Here is a 22,278-nt window from a genome sequence, read left to right as displayed (position 1 = left end):
CTACCCCAGTCTCGATTGGCCATTTTGTTATGATTCACAACAAAAACCACTCATTCAATGAACAAGGTTATAATATAACCTTGTTCTCAGTTATATCTCCATGTGTGGCAAAATAATGGTGGCAATGTTTGGCTTAATTTCTCTTTTTATATGGGACAAATGCTTGATTTTCTTACACTGTCAGTTTTCATTACAGGCATTCATCATATACTTGGCTCTTATGTAAATTTAATTCTTGAAATTATTTTTTTCTTAATAAAACATAGAGATTGAAAAATGAAAATTTTCTTGCCATATTACTTTCCACCAATAGAGGGCGTACAAAAAATATGCCCAAAATTCAAGTTTTTGAGCAATCTGGTGAACACAAAAATTATTCCCAAGTTACTAATAGAAAAATTAATTGCAACTGTATGGAAATCAGTAATTTTGGTCACAAAAGTGATAATTTAATGATTTTTCAAAGTGTGTGCTATGTACAGCATTGGCATACCATAGTCCTACCTGTAGATTCCCCACAGGCAGGATGGTTGCATTGAACTAGTGACAAAGACGGCCGATCGAGACTGGGGAGGAGATAACCCAGGGAACACGTGTAAAGGCATACTCACCTGACAAGCGTAAGATCCTGGGCTCCCGCCCGCTATGCGGGCGGAAGTTCCCTGGGCAGTAGAGGCGCACGGCCAATATGGGAGACTCTCTCCAATAGGGGAGACAATCTCCCACATTGGAGACTTGCTTTGCAAAAGGACAAAAGAAACAACACCAACAAAAGCATGATTTTTTCCACCCAAAATTTTGTCTCACTGAGGTCAGAAGCCCATTTGTTTTGTGTGTGATTGACAACAAAAATCCTTATCAAAACAAAAGTAGATGGTGAAAAGGGTTAATTTTTCATGAGGAATCTGCTTATCACATTTTTATTTGCCGCCAAGGTAATCCTTTTGCCGCAAATGTAAACAAAGGAAATTGGTCTCCAAAACTGGAGACTGTCTCTGAAATTGGATACCCAAATTCTTCACAAAAGTCTCTGATATTGGAGATAATCTCCCACATTGGAGAGAGTCTCCAATATTGGCCATGCGCCTCTACCGCTGGGTTAGGGAGGAGAGAACTTTTCATTTTTTTGAGGTTTCTGTCAAGCTGTCTGTGCCTCGACGTAGGATTCTACCACTCGTTATATAGACCTTCATCCATAATCGTGGTATAGTGAGTGATTGTATTACCGACCGGCCTTGTATTACCGAACGCGCGCATCATATGCGTCAGAAAATAATCAAATACGCTCAAACCTTTGCAACTTCCTTTCAAATAGAAAAATGATGAAAAATTATCAAAAACACAATTTCGAAGTCTTTATATCCTCAAAACAATAAAATATGGTCAAAATAGCTCATCAGTGACTTTGTTGTTTTCCCAACTTTTCCCATAGAAAACACACGTTCGGTAATACGATACCTTTTCAAGTGACCAAAATATTTCACTTGCGAAGAGGGGTCCGATTGGAAGCTGATGTCGTAAAAATGAAAAACAATTTCGGCAAAATTTCTGCATGTTTATATTTTGTAGGTATTTGTGTGTTTATGGTGAAAGTTTGGTGAATTTTATTGGAATAATGTGTTTGATATGATCAAATTCATGAAAAGTGTTCGGTAATACGATCCACTACCATAAGTGCAGAATTTCTGTTTTCACAATTTATCTTGCTAGATATTTTGAACATAATCTACCCTTGTCCCTTGAGTATAATATACACAGTGAGCTGTACGATAATACGCCAGTGGCGGACTGTACCAGACTGGAAGAAGAAGCTCCTGGCCTGGGCGCCGGCCCGCTTTGCGGCCGGCGCTCCCTGGCTGGGTTACACTACCGGGCACCGTACCGTACATTACCGGTAGTCATATTTTACAATTACAGGCTCAAGAATTTTCCCAGTAATTTTTCACTTGATCAGATCACTGAATTTTTTTTACAGAATCTTAATATCCAAATCATAGCGATAAATGTATCTTTTCATGTTAGTATATACAATTATAAAAATGATAGAGAATGCAGAAACTTATTAATAAAATAGTTACCTCTTCTTCGCTCGCTCTAAAACTAAAAGCATGCAGAACATAAAACACACGTACCGTACGGTATATATGGTATACGTACGTACGTACACACACCACCAAGGCCCTATATATAAACACGTCCAGCGCGCGCAGCCATATTAATTGATATTAACTCTATGAGCGCAGCGCTAGCGCAGCATCATGCATGGAAATCAATTTCCGTCCGTCGCGTCCGATCCGCGTTAGTCTGCTATGCAGACTCGAATGGCTCGTGAGGTGGGATCATAGAGATAGCTGGTTTGCGAGCAGCCTCAGTAGACCTAGGGCGGTATTCTGGGGCCCGTTTCTCAACACATGGACAAGTTAGTCATATCTTTATTCACCAACCACGGAGTTAGTTCCAATCTTACTAAACCTGTTTCTCGAAAGGCTTCCTAACTAGAATACCTTGATATCGATACTATCGGTAAAAAGAGCAGACGAGACGTAGCCTTAGTCACAAAATATCATAATTTTCAAAATTAAAAATTATGACAAAATTGCAAATATTGTGATAAATTGGGAAATAAATCTTTTCAAAATAATAGCACACGTGAATTATGCATCATACATACCTAGACCATGAAGACTGGAGCATTCAATTGCAGAGAAAATTAAATTATGAATAATTCATTTCATGACTAAAAAATCACTTGTGGACGTTGAGATGGGTACCCCCGGGATATCCAATTTCAATAGTTTACGAAAGTAAACCATAATGGTTTTTTCTTTGTAAAATGATGATTATTATACGGTCTTTTATGATTCTAAACGTCATCAAAATATAATTTAACGAAACATTTTTAATTATTGATACCGAAACATACGATATTTGACAAATTATATGCATAAATTAGAGATAGAATTTATCCAACTGTTAATAGGGGTCTGAAAACAACAAATACGAGTTCAGTTATGGATGGCCTGACGTGGTAGAATCTTTATCGATTAAATCATTTTACTATTTCAAAATGAATGGTTTTGTGGCGTTTAACAACAGTTTTTTCTAGTTTATTTGTATTACAATTATCATTGAATGCATTATCCCACTTGTTTTGTGATGTAATTTCAACCTCTATGATTGATTACGTAAGATTATAATTTTAAAATTTCTAAGCACTTTTGCATGTCATAGTCTACCCACGTGATGCCACTACGTCATTAAGAAAGAAGTTAGGACAGGTTCGGAGGTGTCATAAATATTTAGTGAGGTTGTTGTACCCGATCTTGGTAAAGAGGGCTTCGTGAAACGGTTAGCGGACAAGTAGCTCACTATCTCCGATTTAGTCAAGAAGTTAGACTTATGACGGTGTTGAGAAACGGGCCCCAGAAAGCTCAATTAGCGGTCAGCTGAGGTACACACACTGCAGATGTGGGTTTACATTATTTTGCAGACTATAGATCCGCGTGGTGCACAACTTTGGAGCATAACCATAGAGTTAAAGTGTTTAGGTTTATATATTAACTCTATGAGCATAACTCATATTCATGGCTAGCTGCGCGCACCAAGGCCCTGACATAATCTCTTGGCTGCTCTCGGGGCTGCCCTGCTACCTTTCTTGCTTGCTTTCTTTGACTTTCACTTTATCAAATGGCCCTTGAATGTTATGACATTTTAAAGCTTTGCTTAATTTCACAAAAAAAATATATGCATTATGTTGGTATGCAAAAGAGGAGACTGAGGACGTTATCCACACTGCAGTTTATCCACTCGCTTCTTGATTTGGAGAAAATTTCATATGGCAAACTTAAAAAAAAAAGCTTTTCAAATTTTGCCATAAGAAATTTTCTCCTAATCAAGTGAAACAAAAATTAATTCCTCCCTGAACATGTAGAATTACCATTTTTCAGTATCATTCAAGTTGGTTATATGTAAAAATGAAGTATTGTATAATTCGAACAATAAAAAAAGAGAGAAAGAAGTGAGTGAAGGAAATTATCGACTGTCTCATTTGCATGTCACTAAATTGTGCATCACTGTTTTGTGAAAAATAAGCGGAACTTTAATTGTCATAACTTTTTTATTTTACACCCAATTTTGATTTTTCAACGTTATGGTGGTGGATTTGACCTTTAAGGGTATGCTTTCACACGCCAATACTATTGTTAAGGGGTACATTTTCAGAGCATCAATTATGGAAAATATTTGTTTAGCTTGCTTTTCGAAACCCCAAGGTCACGCGTGATGGTATCCACTCGTCAATGAAAGTGCCCCCGGTCCTAAATCTTGCCCACATTATGAAAGATTTCTGCCTAAATGAGACAGAAAATCGTGTACAACTCTTGAACGCACACACAGGTCACGGAGTGACCCTGAGTGCAAACAGCTGACTGTGTACAACTTAGGGCCGGGTGATACATTTTAACAATATGGGGGATCAAACTCACTGGAGGGACTTTAATTCACTTATAACAAAGAAATGTACAGTACTCCTGTTGAATGCTCTGATGAAAATTATATGAGTTCACATTCATTTGAACGGGAGGACAAGATTATTGTATATATCGAGTGCATTATGCATAAATCATACTACCATTGCGACCCCTGCCTGGCCGATGGTTCAGGCATGACGATCCTGAGTGACGTCACCGATAGAGACCTCAAATTACAACTAACTTCATCTAAAAAACACGTATTGAAGATAACATCCAATGGGGAAATGGCTTTCATTTTCATGAAATATACATTCCATTCTTCAATAAATCTTTCACCCCGTCGTTAACTGCCCATTCATTCTCGAGCAATGGGGGAATGAATACAGAGTGTCTCAAAGTTTGTGTGAAAAAAGGTGCATTTTCCATAGAACTTCTGCCAAAAAGCAATGCGTAAGGGAAAGATTAGCGGGATTAGCCCCAAAAACACGAATAGATGAGTTAATCAAATGGGATGAATCATGAAAATCAGTGAAATATAGTTTCTCCTGTACTCATTACTGAATACCTTGACATGATACGATTAATTTTCCCCCTCTCCGGCCATCAACTTTTAAGAAAAAGGGTACATATTTTCATAAAAATATCCGATGTGTTATATCGACGGACGCCCGTACGTACGAGCAGGAGGAAGTCTTTAAATGTCTCGTATTTTTCATAATGTTTCTTTTTATTTATTTGTTTGGGATCTTTTTTGTCTTTGTGCCACCCCGCTCCATGATGAGTAACATTTTTTTTCCTAGTACCTTTTCCTTTTGCATAACTCCCTCACACATACTTTTCTCGGCAGATTTTACCTTCGATCTCTCTAAAAAAATTACTTAGTGCAGGCATATTCTCTTTGGGGGACCTATAGGCCAGTGGGCGGATCCAGGGGGGGGGGGCACGTGCCCCCTCTTTTGAGGGGCACAATTAAAATGTAATGTAAAGAAATGCCGTCTAAACAGAAATGATCTCCCCTTCAGTCGAAAGGTGAATATACCTTTTTTTTTGCTTGTCCGTGGACGAAGCGGCCCCTTAATCTTAAAATAGACCCCCCTTTTTTTGCTTGTCAAATTTTTCGTGGACGAAATCCCCTTAATTTTTGGTTGAAACCGTTTTTTTTCCTCAGGGAAACGTGCTCCCCCTTTAAAAAAATCCTGGACCCGCTCCCGGCCCTGCTACAGGCCTAATTAATATTTTGACAAGCTCAGCTTGAAGGTCTCATCCTTTAGGCCTATAAATTTGAACTTAATCTCATCATCATCCTCCAGCAGAACTTATTATTTTTTAGGATCTTTTTGTTGTGTTCTCTCTGATCAAAATACACATTCACATTTTACAAAGAAGTTTTTCAATTTATTTGAAACATCATTATACAATATATCCATATCCAATATAATTATACAAATTATACATCAAACTTCAAAGATACCGGAAATTAATACTGAGAATTATGCAACTATTACAAAATGAAATAAATGATGTGTTAAATGACACTAGAGAGAGAAAAAAATGATAAAAACAGTGATGTTCCCCCCTCCTCTCCATAGCACCGTACCCTTTATGCCTACTCAATATACAGGGAAGGGACACCGATTCCCCTATGTGTTTTTGTTTATTTTTAGTCATTTATTTATTTTATTTTATTTATTTATTATTATTTTTTTTTTTTTTGGGGGGGTATTGTATGCGGTTTTGTCTCTCGCTCTAATACATACCTCTGCCTCATCACTCTCCCAATATCCCTCTAATTTAGATTTTCCCATTTTCCTTAAAAACAAGTCCACTTCAGAAAAATTTTGATTTGAATAGAGAAAAATCAGATAAGCACAATGCTGAAGATTTCATCAAAATCGTAAAATAAGAAAGTTATGACATTTCAAAGTTTAATTCGCTTTTTAACAAAATAATAGCATGAACAAGCCAGTGACATCCCGGAGTGCATGACATCCAAATGAGAGAGTCGATGATGTCACTCACTCACTATTTCTTTTGTTTTTTCTTGTTTGAATGATACAATATTTCAATTTTTACGAATTTGACGATTAGGACCTCCGTGCCTGAAGCACAAAATGTAACTTCATTTCACAGGCTTATTTCGAAAGGGTGGGTGCTGTCGCGTTAGGGTGCGTCAACGCGAACGCGAAGATTCGTCCAAAGCCCCCCCCCCCGGTTTGGCCGAAAGGGTGCGTTGGGAGCGCCACGTCGCGTCGCGTTCACTGGAACGCGCCCTTTCGTCCAAAGCCCCCCCGGTTTGGACGAAAGGGTGTGTTTAATAATAATGAATAAATAAATACAAATATTTATAAGAAAGCTGAACAAACAAAAAAGACGAGTGATATGTGAAATTTGCATAGGAACATAAATCATCATATGGCACAAACATTCTTTTTAAGGTAAAAAAAAAACAATGACGGTATGCTGCATGAGGATTTTTCGGTGGAAATGTTTTATGGTGTAATATTGATACATGTAAATATTATGACTGATTTCAAGGTTCTTTCAAATAAAAAAAGTAACTTACCTTCAATTTTATACTTTGCAGGTGTGTATTTATTACAAAGGAAAACATTCGTATACCTGGAGATATTTGGTGTCCCCCAAATTATAAAACTCACGGCAGATGTGTCCTGGAAGGGCAAGGCCAAAATTGATGTCGGGTCAGCATTCACAACGTTTAACTCTTCAGACCCTACCTTACTATATTTTACACTTGAGACCCTGCCTCAGTATATTTTGTCTGTTGTGTATGTGTGCGTGTTGTGTGTATAATAATAATAATAATATGTGCGTGTTGTTTGTATAATAATAATAATAATATTTATAATAAAAATAATAACAATAATAATAATACTTATAATAATGATAATAATAATTTTCACCCCAAAGAGTGAATGTATGGAAATGAATTTGGAGTGAAAAATTGGCGCCAAGTGGCTTATTGCAAGGGTGGGTATCTGATTTTATCATCATTATTATTATCATTATTATTCTTAGTTGAACTTTTCTTTCTTTTCCTCAAATTGTCAATGCTTTAAATGATTGAAAATCCACTATTTTACGTGTAAATTGGCAATGTTTGACAAAATACCTTATATTCAGCTTTCTTATAAATATTTGTATTTATTTATTCATTTTTATTAAACACACCCTTTCGTCCAAACCGGGGGGGGGGGGGCTTTGGACGAAAGGGCTCGTTCCAGTGAACGCGACGCGACGTGGCGCTCCCAACGCACCCTTTCGGTCAAACCGGGGGGCTTTGGACGAATCTTCGCGTTCGCGTTGACGCACCCTAACGCGACAGCACCCACCCTTTCGACATAAGCCCATTTCACATGACAATGACGAGAAAATAAAAATATTTCATATTTCATATAATAAAATACAAATGAATTAGTGAGTGAGTGATGCCACCAGTTCCTCATTTGCATACCGACCGATATGTGCATATATAACTGTTTTGTGAAATGAAGCGAAAATTTAAAATGTCATAACTTTTTTATTTTACATCCGATTTTGAAGAAATTTTCAGTGTTATGCTTGTTGAATTTTTCTCTTTTTATCCAAATCAAGTTTTTGTTGGGGTGGACTTGTCCTTAAATGTAGAAGGAAGGAAATGAACATTTAGTCACTCAAAAAATCTTTATTTGTAAAAAATATCAATCTTCCAAGGGAGGAAAAGGGTGCACTCATAACCATATCATCGGACGAAATTATATAACAGGAAAGTTAAAGAAGAATGGGAAGAAAAAAGGCTGCGTTAGATAAAGGCAAAGGTGCTGTTATTATTTTAATATGTATTTGTAATAGTGCACTATTTCTTTATAATTGCCGTTCATATTTTTGCATGTCTTTCACTTATGTATTTTTAGATGTTTTCATGAAATGTATGTACCGTATGGGCACTAGTATTCAACCCGGCAGAATTCAAAGATTTTGACATATTCCCGAAAATATTTAGAACTTGGGAATTTATCTTTATTTCATACCTTTGTTGTTTTCAGGGTAATCTGTTGTCGGTATTTTCTTTATCAATCTGTCAACTGTATGCGCGTAGGATCGAATTATGCGCCGATGGCCTTTTGCACTGAATTGCACTAGTATTCAACCTAGTGAGGATAGACAGCAAATCTCAAAAGGGCTTAGATTGCTAAATTAGATCTAGATCTATGTAAGTCTCTGGCTTTGATTAATTCCCTTTTTGGTCTCATCTCAAATGGCCTAGTCCATAGTCGGATGGGACGAGGGCAGATTGAGAGACAGGGCCATCTTTCATCGCTAGGTTGAATACTAGTGCAGACGGGTTGAATACTAGTGCCAAAAATCATCGCCGTAAAATTCGATCGCCCGCGCACACAGTCGACTGGTTGAAGAAAAAAATAACGGAAAAAGAATAATCAGCATTTGCTCTTCGAAATAAGATGGGTCTGAAATTCAGGTAAATTCTGTATTTCTATATATTTGAGGAAACCCTCCAAACGGGTTGAATACTAGTGCCCTTACGGTATGTAAATCCCGATACAAATTTCCTTTATGGACCTGAATAAATTGAATTGAATTGATTGAATTGTGCCCCCTTCGGCTATATTTCCACACACAATAACAAACGACGTGCGTCCCAAAACGTGCATGACGTGTAATTTGTTTATATTCATGATCAGCTCTCAGGGTCAAAGGTTCAATTGCACCAATCAGCTTTCGGTATTTTGACAACACCCATCGTATGAGCTTTGTGCATGTGATGTTAGCACAATCACAATATTATTTTTTTCCTGCGGAACGTCCTGTACCGTATCTGTACAGTTACACATCTCACAGAGGAAGAGAAACTCCGGGGAGAAACTTTTGCTTGAAGAATAAAGGGCATTAATAATTAAGGAGGGTGAGTAGAATTTGGTGTAGCTTGTCATTTTTTAGATTGTTTCTTATATTCTCAAGAATACCTATAATAAGTGTGCCAAATATCTCATAAAAAAAATTAAAACATGATTTTCTTGGTCTTTGGAATCTTGCTCTGTCTTGCTTGGAAAAAACCTTGTCCTTGGGCTTTGCCAGTCAATTTTCAGATTAAACAAAGAAATTATAATGTAGAATGAACTAGACCTACGGTAACCTACCCCTTGTCTGTGCACCCACGATTCGGGGATATTTGATAAGAAAGGTTGCATTTTGAAGCCACCACATGAAATGCCCGAAATTCATTACTTTTCCACCATTTTTACTACAGACTTTTTTAATGAATATCTTCTATGTATTGTCATTGCATATCTTCTTTAACTAGATTCGGGCAGATGAGCGTATATGCAGACAAGGGGCACTGCACAGACTTGGTTCATCTTACCAGGCAAGATAATGATTTGTTGCCTTCCTTTGTAGTGTATACTGCGTTGGCATTAATAGGCCCTTGGCCTAGCCTTTCAAGACAGCACCGGGCCGTGTCTGTACAGAGCGAATTGTAGTTTTGATTTTATTTCAGTTACCGAGTCCATGCTTTATAATCAGGGTAATGACTAACTACATGTAGACTCTAATGGGCAAATGATTAGGTTATTGCTTGAACCATGAACTTTATATGAACATGATTCATCATCATGATGTGAAATGTGCCTTTCTTGTGTGATGCTTGTCCATTTATGGCTACATGAATGTGGGAGGGGGGGAGAGCGTACTGCAATTCTATAACTCTTCATAACTATAAAAATGGTTACAAAACTTAAACAAGAATCAGACTTCAGACAGAGACAACAACATCAAAGGGCATTCTACAGATAACTCGCTAATGTAAAACCATAGCTTTAGTCACTAGCTTTAAGCAAAGTACCACTCCCTTTCTGCACATGTATCAATTACTGCCAGTGCAAAATGCATTGATTGCTTCCAAAGCAATAATAAATATGTGCATGTCCATTGCAACTCTCACAACTAGATAATTTCTCCAAAAGCTTCAATCTCTGTCCCATTGGTTCTTCTGAATTATGTTGGGTCAACTTACCAGGTGAGTTACATGGTTAGTCCTACATGTATATTTCATGGTAGACAAATGTTCAAAATTTGTAAATCCTGGAAAAAAGGTTCTGTAAGTGTTTTTGAGCTAAATGTATGTTGGAACTCTGGGCTGAATTTGTTATTTTGTCCATTCACCACTTACTCCGCAAGACCAATTGAATATGTATTGAAGTTTCTTGTTTTGTATTGTTGAAATTCACCATTTTCAGGTAAATTTTTAAACTGAAGAAGTTAGCCAACAAGGAGAGGATTCAAACCCATTACTTTAGAGCAGAGTAAGGTGTTGGTCAGATACTTTACCACCACTAGACCACAAGCAATTGGCTACAGAATTGAGTCTAAAAGGCTTTATACCTCCACTTCTGTATTTTTTTTTATTTGATTTTACAAATTTTAAGTTTTATATAAGACATTGCTGATATTGCTAAGCTCTGACATGATTTTGTCAATCAATACAAATCATGTTAGAGCTTTTATAAGCAATAATTTTTTTTTATTTACCATTACTTATTCTTGTTTCATCAGGGTAACCCATTAAAAAGAGTTGATTTAGATAAAATGAATTACTATGATACATGAATAGCCTAAAATGCATAAGATTTTATAATAAACCTTTTAGAATTTATTTTTTATAGCATTTTGTATTAAAAATGAATGCATCAAAACCAATTAAGAAATAGAAAAAAGAAGAGCAAAGAGGTTAAAGTTAAAAGCATGTGAAAGGTAAATCACTTTCATCTAAGTTGATCAGCCTACATGTAGGTACAATTGGTAAAGTAATAAGCAAAAAATTTGAGGGGGCACAACATGGTGTGTGTGATAAAATTCTTAGAAGTCCTGAGTGAGCGAAGCAAGCAAGGAAAAATTTTGACCTTAAGATTTTTTTATATAGGCCTACATGTACAGTGTACATGAAATATTCAGAAAATAACATCATATCTTACCCTTTTCCTCTCCCTTTTCTTTCTTTTTCTTTTTGTTTATTCAACATGGAATTATTTGTGGGGGGGGGCATGACCTCCAAGACCCACATCTGAATATAAGTGGTAACACCGAGACATTTAAAACTACACTCCTCAATATCAATATTTTCATAATTTGTACAAATTCAAATATTATTGGATAAGTTTTGTCTTTTTATGTGGAACCCAAATAATATGCATTCAACTGTATTGAAGAAAATGATGCTGAAATACAGAGATTCTGGAAATATCTTTATATTGTGAACTTTTTGATTTACAACTTGCAGAATTAAGTTATTAATTGCACTTTAAATAATGATTAGTGTATATACATTTTTCTCTTTCAGTACTTCAAGTAACCAACACTGTGATAATGGGACATCCTGCTGTAATGAAGAATAGAGAGTAAAAGCCTTCAGAGACAAAAAAATCATTCTACCTGTGGTCCAGAAGTACAGTAAAACTCAGTTGGCAGCAATGGATATACAGAAATCTGTTCTCATGGGAAGACTTCTCATTGGAAGGCAACTTGAAACTTACAACTGGCATAGAAAGAAATTCCATAGGTGCTGCAAAGCTAAGTATAGGTCAGGCAAGGCAGTCATGCTTACAAGCACTACATACATGAATATTACCAGCAACAGTAGTCTCCATCAAGGACACAAACAGTTGGCATATTTGAGCGCCAGATTCCACTCTTCTAAAGGTAATAGTAGGAAGGAGAATGGTATGTCTTTGGCAACCCTTTATCATGCAGCTGGGTCTGTTAGCAACTCTGTACAAAGGAAGATTGTGGATGGAGTATTCACTCCTGTCATCTTGTACAGTTATCAGCTGATACCAAAGCTCTCTTCCAGAGATCACAAAGTGTTAAGCCAAAAGAGGGTTGACCAAGAGCGACAGAATCTTCAATTTCAGAATGAGAAGGTAGATGAAAAACTGGTGCCAAATGTTGAAAACCACAAAATACCTCAAATTACTAATCCTCCAAAGGTAGGGGAAAGACTAAATGAAAGCAAAGCTGTAAAATTTGACACACCTGAATCAGAGAAAAAGGCTGCAGCTTACTGGGTTGAGTTGCCATCCCTGAAGAAGTATGCATCAGAAATGGGCTTTTCAGCAGCACGTGTGCTTCATCAAAAGAGATTTGCAGATGCTGTAGCATCAGAGGATCATGAAGAAAATAAACCTTTGAGGAAGAGCCAGTTTGATTCAGAACAATATCAATCAGAATCACAACCCATTACCTCATCAGAATGTGTAACAGACACTAAAGATCCCAAGCAGTTAAATGAAAATACTTATCAAGATAATGATGCAAGCTCTACCTCATATGTACAGGATAATGTAAAGTCCGCAGCTGAAGTTGCCCACCCATCATCAAGTAGTGTTTATAATATCTTTAAAAAGTTTGGTTTCACATCATCATCTGCAGCTGTTAGTTCATCATCAATAAGTAGTGATTCAGATAAAGATATGGCAACTCATGAAGTTACTATGCCTAGTAATCCTGAGAATTCCAGAATAGCAGTGAAATATGAGGATTCTGCAAGACAGAGTGCATCAGCTTCAAGAGTGCTGTCAGAGGAATCTGATGATTCAGGCAAGAAACAGGGCACTGCCTCTTACATTTATAACAATTACAACCTCAAGTACATTCAGGTAAATCTTTTCAGGTCACCAAACTCACTCTTATCAATTAAGAAAAAGCAGAAACCTGTTGTTACTCTGCCTGCAAGCGAAGACAGCACTGCATATTTTGATTCAGATATTCCATTATTGGACATGACTGAAGCTTTGAATAGCAAGGATGCATCAGGAGTTGTTGGTAATACAGGAAGCACACCATCAGCTGTGGTTGATAAGAGCAAGAGATATGCTGCTGTTGCAGACAAGATCAAGGAGGAAAATGCAAAGATGAAGGCAGCTGAAGTAGACAAGTCTTCAAGAAAGATAGTAAGACCAGTAAGTTTGGCTGTTAGTATGTACATCATAATGTAATTTAATGTTTACCGATTGGCAATGCCATATAAAATCAATGTTAAACTATCTAAAGGGACCTATTTAATTAAGTCATGATTTGTCTTAGCTGAAATCATCATGGCACTTGGATGTTTTTATTAAGAAAAATAAAATCAACGCTAAATTTTAAGAAATGTGAAAACCGTGCAACAAGCCTGTATTGTTCTAAACCTGAACAACTAAGAATTGGAACAAGGACTTTTTTGCAGTTAATCTTTGTCATTAAATTGATAATGTAATTTTGAAATATTGATTTGTTAACATTGAAAGACAATTGATATCATTCAATTTCTTGATTGCTTTAATTAAAGACCAATGAGCTTGTAGAACCATTTTGTAATGACTTACTTGTATCATCTCATTCTGTATACCTTGTTTTCTTTAGGTCATCTCAAAGGCCAATGTAGATGCCAGGACCAAGTCTCTAGCTCAAGGAATCACCTCTGCAACCTCTAATGCCTCCCGTCTCATGAAGATTGAACGTCTGTGCAATCACCTCATTCAGTACCCAGAGTCAAGACAAGCTGCCATACAGGAAAGGCTTATACCAACACTCCTGAAGGTAAAACAGAAGAATAAAGATACTGCTATCCTTGCTCAGGTTCATCAACTACTTGCTCAGTTGGGTTATGCCTCTCCAGTCCATAACAGAGGTATCAGGATTCTCTCGGTTGATGGTGGAGGTTCAAGGTAAGGGAATGGCAATCAAATCAACTTTAATTTACCATAGTAGGTACCATAGTAGACACCATGACCAATAGGAAATCAATCAGGTTGAAAGAATGGTGTGTTGGCAGGTCTGTGACATTGATTTGTTTGTTTTTGGTTGATGTGTTGGCAGGGATACATTCTATGAACTTTCATTGGTTCCCTCTCTTCTCAAAACAAGGATAACTCATCAACATTGTATTAGTGTATATACCGATAAATGTTTGAATTAATATTTACAGTCAGAATAACTCAGAAAATTTGTACATACTTGCTTTACCCATCAATTACAAACTGATGCTTCTATATAAAATGCAATTTGATTTGATTGGAATATTTGAGATACATGTACATGTTATGTTAGTGGATCACCAAATCTTTTCTTATGTTTTCTCAGGGGTATCATTGCCATTGAGATTCTGAGAGAGCTTGAGAAACAATCTGGCAAGCCAGTCCATGAGATGTTTGATTACATCATTGGTGTCAGTTCAGGTGCTGTGTTAGTCTACCTATTAGCATATGCCAAGGCATCTCTTGATGTATGTGAACAACTCTTCAAGGAGTTTAGTGTGGAAGTCTTCAAGAGGAATACACTACTAGGTACCAGCAAACTCTTTTTCAGTCATGCCTTCTATGATACAGATGCTTGGATGAGGATATTAAGGTAATATTTCATCTAAAAACCTAGTAGAAAAGTATAAAAAACTAGATACTTTGATGATTTTATAAGTGTTAAGATTCCCGAAATTGGTTTGCATCAATAAAAAGTTAATTGTACATAAATGAAATGGCATGGGCAGTGAATTTTGCAATGAATGAAAGATGTTCACATTGATAGTCCTTTTTCTATACAATTCATACAGGTTATATTTTATGAGCACTTTGTAGTTATGCAGCAATTCTGATGTTGAAGTGTGGAGGTGTTCTATGATGTTGTGTTATGATTTCTATGGTTTGGTGAAGATCAATTCCTTCTTCCTTGAGTACTATTTATATAAAACCTTATCAAGTTCAAGATACTTTGATTGTACTCTTGTAGTTGCTGTTTAAAATCATGCTGAATTTAATTGTAATCTTTAACCTCTCCGTTTCCTGTTGTTTCTTCTCTCTGATCAGGAGTCACATGCATGGTCTTGGACAAATCCCAGCTATAGAAATGTCACAGGATCCAAACTGTCCAAAGGTAGAGTTCAATATACAATTTCAAAACATTTTTTTTAAATACTTGCATTTAGGCTTTCATATTGTTAAATTTTCAAGTATTGCTAATGAACTGATAAGATGGAAGAAGAATATCATATATGAAATTCTTTCCAAGTACTAGGAAATAAAGATAATGGTCAAATATGTGAATGGACAGATAGAATTAAAATAGCTAGATATAGAAGATATGTACACAGTATAAAGTTCTGATATATTTACTTCAGTTATACAGTGGTGAGATACTGTTGATAAAAAAATTTATGAAAAGAGAGATTACATGCATTTTTCCCATTCTACCAATGGTATGTAATTATGTTATGTTTTCTATTAGGTTGCTGCTTTAGCTACACTAATGAATGCAGGACCTATCAAGAACTACCTCTTCCGTAACTACAACCCACCTCCTAATACTACATCCTTCTATCAAGGTTCATCAAAGTATCAACTTTGTGAGGGTCTTAGGGCATCCTCAGCTGCTCCTGGTTACTTTGAAGAATACAAACTCAATGATCATGTCTTTCAGGTAAGAAATTCATTCATATCAGTCTGGAGAAAATTGACGGGAGTCAACGAATAAAGTTTTAAAATTAAATTTTAAACATGTATCTATACTAAAATTGTAGGATATTATGAAAACAATTCAAAACAAAATCTGTTGAATGGGTTCATGGAAATATTGTGGTGGTGATTTGGGGTTTTAAAAATCATTCAATGTATATGAAATGGTTACAAGTGAAAACTCAGTACAGTTGATCTGCTGCAAAGCACTTAGCCTATGATAACTAATTTCTGTGAGTGGAGTGAACTATTTATGGACGGTATCAAATTGTATTCCTTACTAATAGGTGCATTGTCAATGGATATTTGTTGCAAATGCTGAAATTATTTTTAAGCTTATAATAATGCATGTTATTAATCAACAATGTTCAAGGTCACACAAGGAATCAGTCATGCTATATATTTTCGGCATATAAAACTCTATACAATTATTAATGGTGATAATTTCAAAACAGAAAAAACATACTCTAGTCTGGAGAGCAGATATGTTGAATATTTTTTGAAACCTTGGAGACATAACTTGCAATCTGCTGATAGAGTTGACATGTACCTATTGTAATCATATACCTGGGGGCCGTTTCATAAAGCTGTTCGTAAGTTAAGAGCGACTTTAAAAACGACTGATGATCCCTTCTTACGCGCTTAACGATCACCAATTGATAGAACATTTACCACAAGAAAGGATCACCAGTCGTTCTTAAAGTCGCTCTTAACAGCTTTATGAAACACCCACCTGTTCTAATCATATTTCTCAAGTTCTAATAAAAGATTTTGATTTGACCCTTATACACAGGATGGTGGTGTACTAACAAACAACCCCAGTGCTCTAGGCTTACATGAGAGTAAGCTACTATGGCCAGACACACCCATTCAATGTGTTGTGTCACTTGGTACAGGACGCTATGACCCTATGGAAGAAGGACTAGAGTCGCCAGAGTATAGCAGTCTAAAAAAGAAGCTTTACCAGATTATGATCAGTGCTACAGACACAGAATGTGAGTTGATGACAAATTAGGTGTTGTAACATCTGTTTTATTGAGCTTATACAAAGAAGAAATTTTGATATTTGTATTGATTTTTTTTGTGTTTTTTTAATAGGTCAAACTACTGAATGTATCATTTCAAGATAGTAGATTTCCATTAGCTGTACAGTCAAACTTGTCACACCTGGCCTCCACAATACTACACAACAAAATCAGAAGATGAAGAAATAAAATCAAATTGAGGGGTTTTATAAATATCTTGTAAAACCGATGTGAGGTGTGCAAGGTTAAGTGTAAGATGTATACGTTGTGATAACCCCGAGGAAAACTGCTTCACCCCATACAAGCTCTATGACATGAGAAAATATTTTGTGTTCACAAATGGTACATACTGGGGTTCGTAACGCTACTTTAATGTTACTGTTCTAACAATTTTATTGCTGATATATGATAAAGAAATTCATTAATTTGTCTCTTGCTTTCATTTAAAGGTTTCTTTTCTTTTTTTTATCTGGTAGCTGTGCACACAACCCTCCAAGACTTGCTCCCAGCTGGATCCTACTTTCGCTTTAACCCTCTAATGTCTGAAGACTTCCTTCTTGATGAGAATCGTCCAGAGAAGCTTGACCAGCTTCAGCAGGAAGCTTTAGACTTTGTGTCCATCAATGAATTGAGAATCATGCAGGCAGCTGGGGTACTGACTAGGGAGAAGTCCAGTCTTCAGAAAGCAATGGATTGGGTCAAACTTCAAAAGGACATGTACCACTGACCAGGTTCTACAAGTCATTCAAGACCTTTTGACCATGAAATGAATTGAGAGCCGTGAAGCAAGTGTCCCATGCTCTGTACATCATGTTGCTTTGCAGGTTATGAAAAATTGCAATGTCGTAGAACTGTGTTTACATGTAGTTATTATTTTGATTACCAAATTAATTCATCAAAATTTTTAATTGGTGTTTTTTAGAGCGTATGATTTGCAATCTCATAAGACACAATTAGATTGATGAGCAGAACCCTACTGTAAGGGTAGTGTTGATTGCACTTACACATTAATTATATCACTGGTCTGATGATAGCAATAATAATAATGCAGTTCTTGTATTAGCGCATATCACATGAACATCCCTAAGTGACTTGAATATTGTTACCCTGGCTGTAGCCCTGCTTCCTTTAAAAGCACAGAAGCATTTCAGGGAATAAATACTGGTTTAACTCATCTAGGTTGAGTGAGGACAATGTGGATGAATTTCTTGTCAAATGAAATTATGCCATAACTGGGATTTTAACCCCTCTGTTTCAAAGTTAGAAGACTAATCCACTGGGCCACAATTCTTAACATAATACATGTTAATATTCAGTTCTACTCTATTAACAGAGCTATCATGATATTGATAATAGACTGCCAGACACTGTGGCCCGAATTCACGAAAAACCTAGCTCATAGTTTTTGGTTGTTTAAACCCCCTCCTGGTTTAAACCCCAAGCTGGGTTTTTCATTTGCGTTTCACAAAGGAGGTTTAACCTCCTTTGTGAATTTGGGCCTGTATGACCTGCTAAGCTATGGTGTGATTTCAACTATTCACATAGAAATATTTTTTTTTGTACATGTAGGTTTTGAATCATCCTTAATAAATTGAATTGGAATTAGGGCATCATTTCATGTATACCACCTTGTATAAAAAGGCAATATATTGGTTCTGGATTGTAACAACATCAAAGCAGTCGTGTTATTTGCTATGATTTGAATTTAATGTGGCATTTGTTCATGATGAAGGGTTGACTTTGCGCAAAATGCATGTTCAGAATATTGTTTTAAAACATAAATTGAGTAGATTTAACAGTGAAAATGTGTACCCGGTAATCTAATTCTTTCTGGGTTTATTTAAAATCAAATTGCTGTTTTATATTGCAGAATATGATATAATTTAGCTCCATTCAAGTACATCATACATTGAAATTTAGTTTATCTAAGGATTCCATGACAAAAGTGATACATCTTGAATCCACAACTTGTGGAACTATTGTTGCAGTCCCAAAAGTGGCAAAGGGGTCATTGAATGTGAAAAGAAAAGTGCATATGTGGTACATGTAGATTGTACTACAAAGGTTCATTTTTGGCAATTAATTAGTTAGGATGAGAGTGATTCACTCTACTGTGATGTATGTGATTGTACCAGTATGCTGTACTTGCATTGTTAGATGTGATGCAAATCATCTGCACCAGTGACCTTGAGTCATACTAGTGTAGACTGAAGCATACACACTCTTTAACAAGAGATTTGTTTGAAATCAATGGAAATCAAAAGTTTACCATTAATATTTTTGTGAATTTTGATTGTTCAAAAAGTGAAATCATAGTTCAGCAAGGCCCTTGGGACAATAAAACTGAAATTATCTTAGCATTTTTTTTTTTATTTTATGTTATGAAAACCCCCTCAACAATACAATACTTTGACCAGGGCTTGACATTTTATATATTATCAAATTTCGATAATTACTGGTAACTTCAAGACAGTATTAAAAGTATTTTATCCTTTGATATTTTTAAAAATATATTACAGTGTATTATTGAAAGTAACAAATATTGCAGATTGTATTGGAATACCAGAACAAATGTATGACAGGCCAGTGTACACTGATTGGTTTTCATGTTTTGACCTCCCACTGAAGGAAAAGTGCTTGATTCTTAAAGAATATATACATACATGTAAGTCTGTTTGTTCAATTGTAGAGTTAAAAAGTAAATGCAAGGATGTTGCATGTCCATTATTACATTTTCAAGACCAATTCATGTGCTTATTTTCTAAAATCTTAACAACTTAAACAATTTCCCATGGCTATGTTCACCCCCCTCCCCCCCCAAAAAAATGTTAGTTCTACTACAATTTGTACAAAAATGTCAAGTGTAATTGAGGATTGGATAATTTCCTTTCACGTGCTGCTATCCCTTGAGACTTCATTGCCATACTGTATATAAATGTCATTTATGGACAAATAACAGTCTTTTCATAGTGGTAGAGCTACATTATGCTGCAATTATACATTTTATGTGAAGACATCAAGTTGCCAACTCCTTACACCTGTACATTTTTCCAGAAATCCTTTTATCCAATTCGAGACACCACAATCTTTAATTAATGCACGTTGCTTCTATTTTACAAGGGTACATCTTTGTATTGTTTATATTTTCCCAGACTGCATGGAGCAGTGTATACATGTAAAGTGAAATGAACAGTGAAAATCCTCAATGTATTATGTGATATGAGTGTCTGTCCTTGTACAAAATACATGTAGAGATAAATATTTTTGTGATTGACATTTAAGTATTTGGTTACTCTTTTCTCCCAAAGTAATGGATTGGTAAAATCCAGGAATCAAAACTTTCTAATAATCTTCAAATTGTTGCAATATTTTGCTTAACCAGGACGAAAGTTTTAAAACCAGAAATGGTTCGAAAATCTGTTTTAACACATTATGTGTGTTTATACCATTAACGAACCTGAGCAAAAAAGGAGGTTACTCAGTATATATGTCATTTATTACATTTGAATCATGGGATTGTTTTATTTTTAAGGAGAGTTTAATTGTGCAATTTCGTTTTTTATTTCTGTATTATATTTTCAGACTGATCTGATTATAGACACAAATGAATCAAAATAATTTATTGCAAAATATAGTACTAAAAACACACAAAAAACAAGATTCAGTTGAGTTAAAGATGAATTTCAAAAATATACATTTTATTGTTCTACATAATCTATAAGATTGTGAACAATAACACAAGGTTATACAATGTTTTATGTACAGTAAGTAAAACACATTTAGACATGAATATATATGTTGATTGAAGCATAAATATAAAATGATCTTCATAGTAATTATCTTAGTGTCATGAATGGATTTATTACTTTGTGTGATCCAAAATATATTTGTATCATTGCTGGGGCTACAAAACGTATCAATGTTCACAAAGAGTTCAAAACAAAAAAAACTGGAGCAATAAGACTGATTTTCCTTTGCAATGGCTTCGTTGTTTATGAGAGAAATAAGATGTAGACAAGGAAGATGGTTTTGTTAAATTATCCTGTCATTTGCAGTGATTTTCTCTTATTTTTAACAAAACAATGTCTTGTTGCCCCAGCCATGATCTAAGTAGCAGTGCAGTCCATGAATATGGGCATCCAAGGGTGATTCTTTATTAACCACATTAAACAAAGAGTAGGCAATTTTTTAAAAATATTTCATTGCCATATTAACTTTGCTGTAAATCAATATTAGGCAATCTTTATTTACACCAAGTTAAAAATAACACATCGGATGTTACAAACACTATTACTAGAACTTACATGTATGAGCTCTTCAAATATAAAATGACACAAAAAAATCTTGCATTAAATAAAGCTTAATACGAAAAGACTGACAACATGACAATCAAAATTAGTGATGACAAAGTATATTTACAAAGTATCCTTTCTGCTTCATCTTTATAACTGGGCAAAGCAAGTTGGTTGCTACATCAAGGCATCAATATTTGGCATATTCACAAATAGCATAAACACAGATACAGATGTTCTTCTTTGCATATTGATTTTTATTTTAAAGGCCCAGATCTTAAGAGCATTACTCCCCCTCCCAAGAATATGTTTTAAAGCCAAAAATTGATACATTCGAGATTAAAAATTTCATGATGGTCCAGATTTTTATGTCTTCTGCCATGAAATAGAATTCCAAATATGAAAAATTCTGACTGCATGTATTTGCCGAATTCCTGTCGTACATGGAATTTTTTAGCAATAATAAAATAAATTAGCTGTTACCAAGATTTAAATTTATGACTGCTGTAACAAGGGAAAGAGACATTGATCTCAAGGTTAATTATTTATTTAACGTACTATATATTTCAGAGTAGAATTATTGTTCATGTATATACAGGCAAGTATTACATGTGTGTGGACAAAGGATTAGTATTGTGCAACTGAAAATTTCCTATAACTTAAGTCTCTTTGAAACCAATGACAAACCTAAAAAGTTCTAAACTGACATGAATTAAATCAGTCAACAAAGAACTTTTTTTCATAGTTTAACACATGTATATATATATATAAAAAAAACATTTGGATAAACAACATGTGCCATGTGTAGAGAGCATCTGAATCATCACAAAGGACCAAAGTTGAATAGGCATAATCAATGCTCACATTCATTTGGATGATAATAAGCCTGCAATTCGGTGGATTCATAACACGGCTCACCACCTATCAGTTGCAGCAGACAGGCCAAAAGTTGCTGAGTGCATTATGCTGTGCTGGCTGACGCGGCTCTACT

At 35.5% G+C, this 22,278-nt stretch overlaps 1 protein-coding gene across 1 annotated transcript; it reads left to right on the top strand.

Moving 5' to 3' along the window:
- Positions 1-9,238: 9,238 nt before the first annotated feature.
- On the top strand, positions 9,239-20,447 carry LOC121410350 (calcium-independent phospholipase A2-gamma-like). Its single transcript, XM_041602377.1, has 8 exons — positions 9,239-9,393; positions 11,827-13,444; positions 13,887-14,191; positions 14,607-14,873; positions 15,326-15,392; positions 15,744-15,935; positions 16,764-16,965; positions 17,472-20,447. The coding sequence occupies exons 2-8, from the start codon at positions 11,957-11,959 to the stop codon at positions 17,720-17,722; spliced, it is 2,772 nt and encodes a 923-aa protein (XP_041458311.1). The 5' UTR covers positions 9,239-9,393; positions 11,827-11,956; the 3' UTR covers positions 17,723-20,447.
- Positions 20,448-22,278: the final 1,831 nt, after the last annotated feature.

Source organism: Lytechinus variegatus, chromosome 3 (assembly GCF_018143015.1).
Source record: "Lytechinus variegatus isolate NC3 chromosome 3, Lvar_3.0, whole genome shotgun sequence".
Classification (NCBI taxonomy): domain Eukaryota; kingdom Metazoa; phylum Echinodermata; class Echinoidea; order Temnopleuroida; family Toxopneustidae; genus Lytechinus; species Lytechinus variegatus.
This window is presented reverse-complemented; position numbering and strand designations above follow the sequence as displayed.

What these genes read in the sequence shown, in the direction of transcription:
- LOC121410350 (XM_041602377.1), top strand. Translation starts at nt 11,957, where the DNA reads ATGGATATACAGAAATCTGTTCTCATGGGAAGACTTCTCATTGGAAGG. An exon ending in TCAATGATCATGTCTTTCAG is followed by an intron (nt 15,936 to 16,763) that starts GTAAGAAATTCA and finishes CCTTATACACAG; the next exon opens with GATGGTGGTGTACTAACAAA. An exon ending in CAGTGCTACAGACACAGAAT is followed by an intron (nt 16,966 to 17,471) that starts GTGAGTTGATGA and finishes TTTATCTGGTAG; the next exon opens with CTGTGCACACAACCCTCCAA.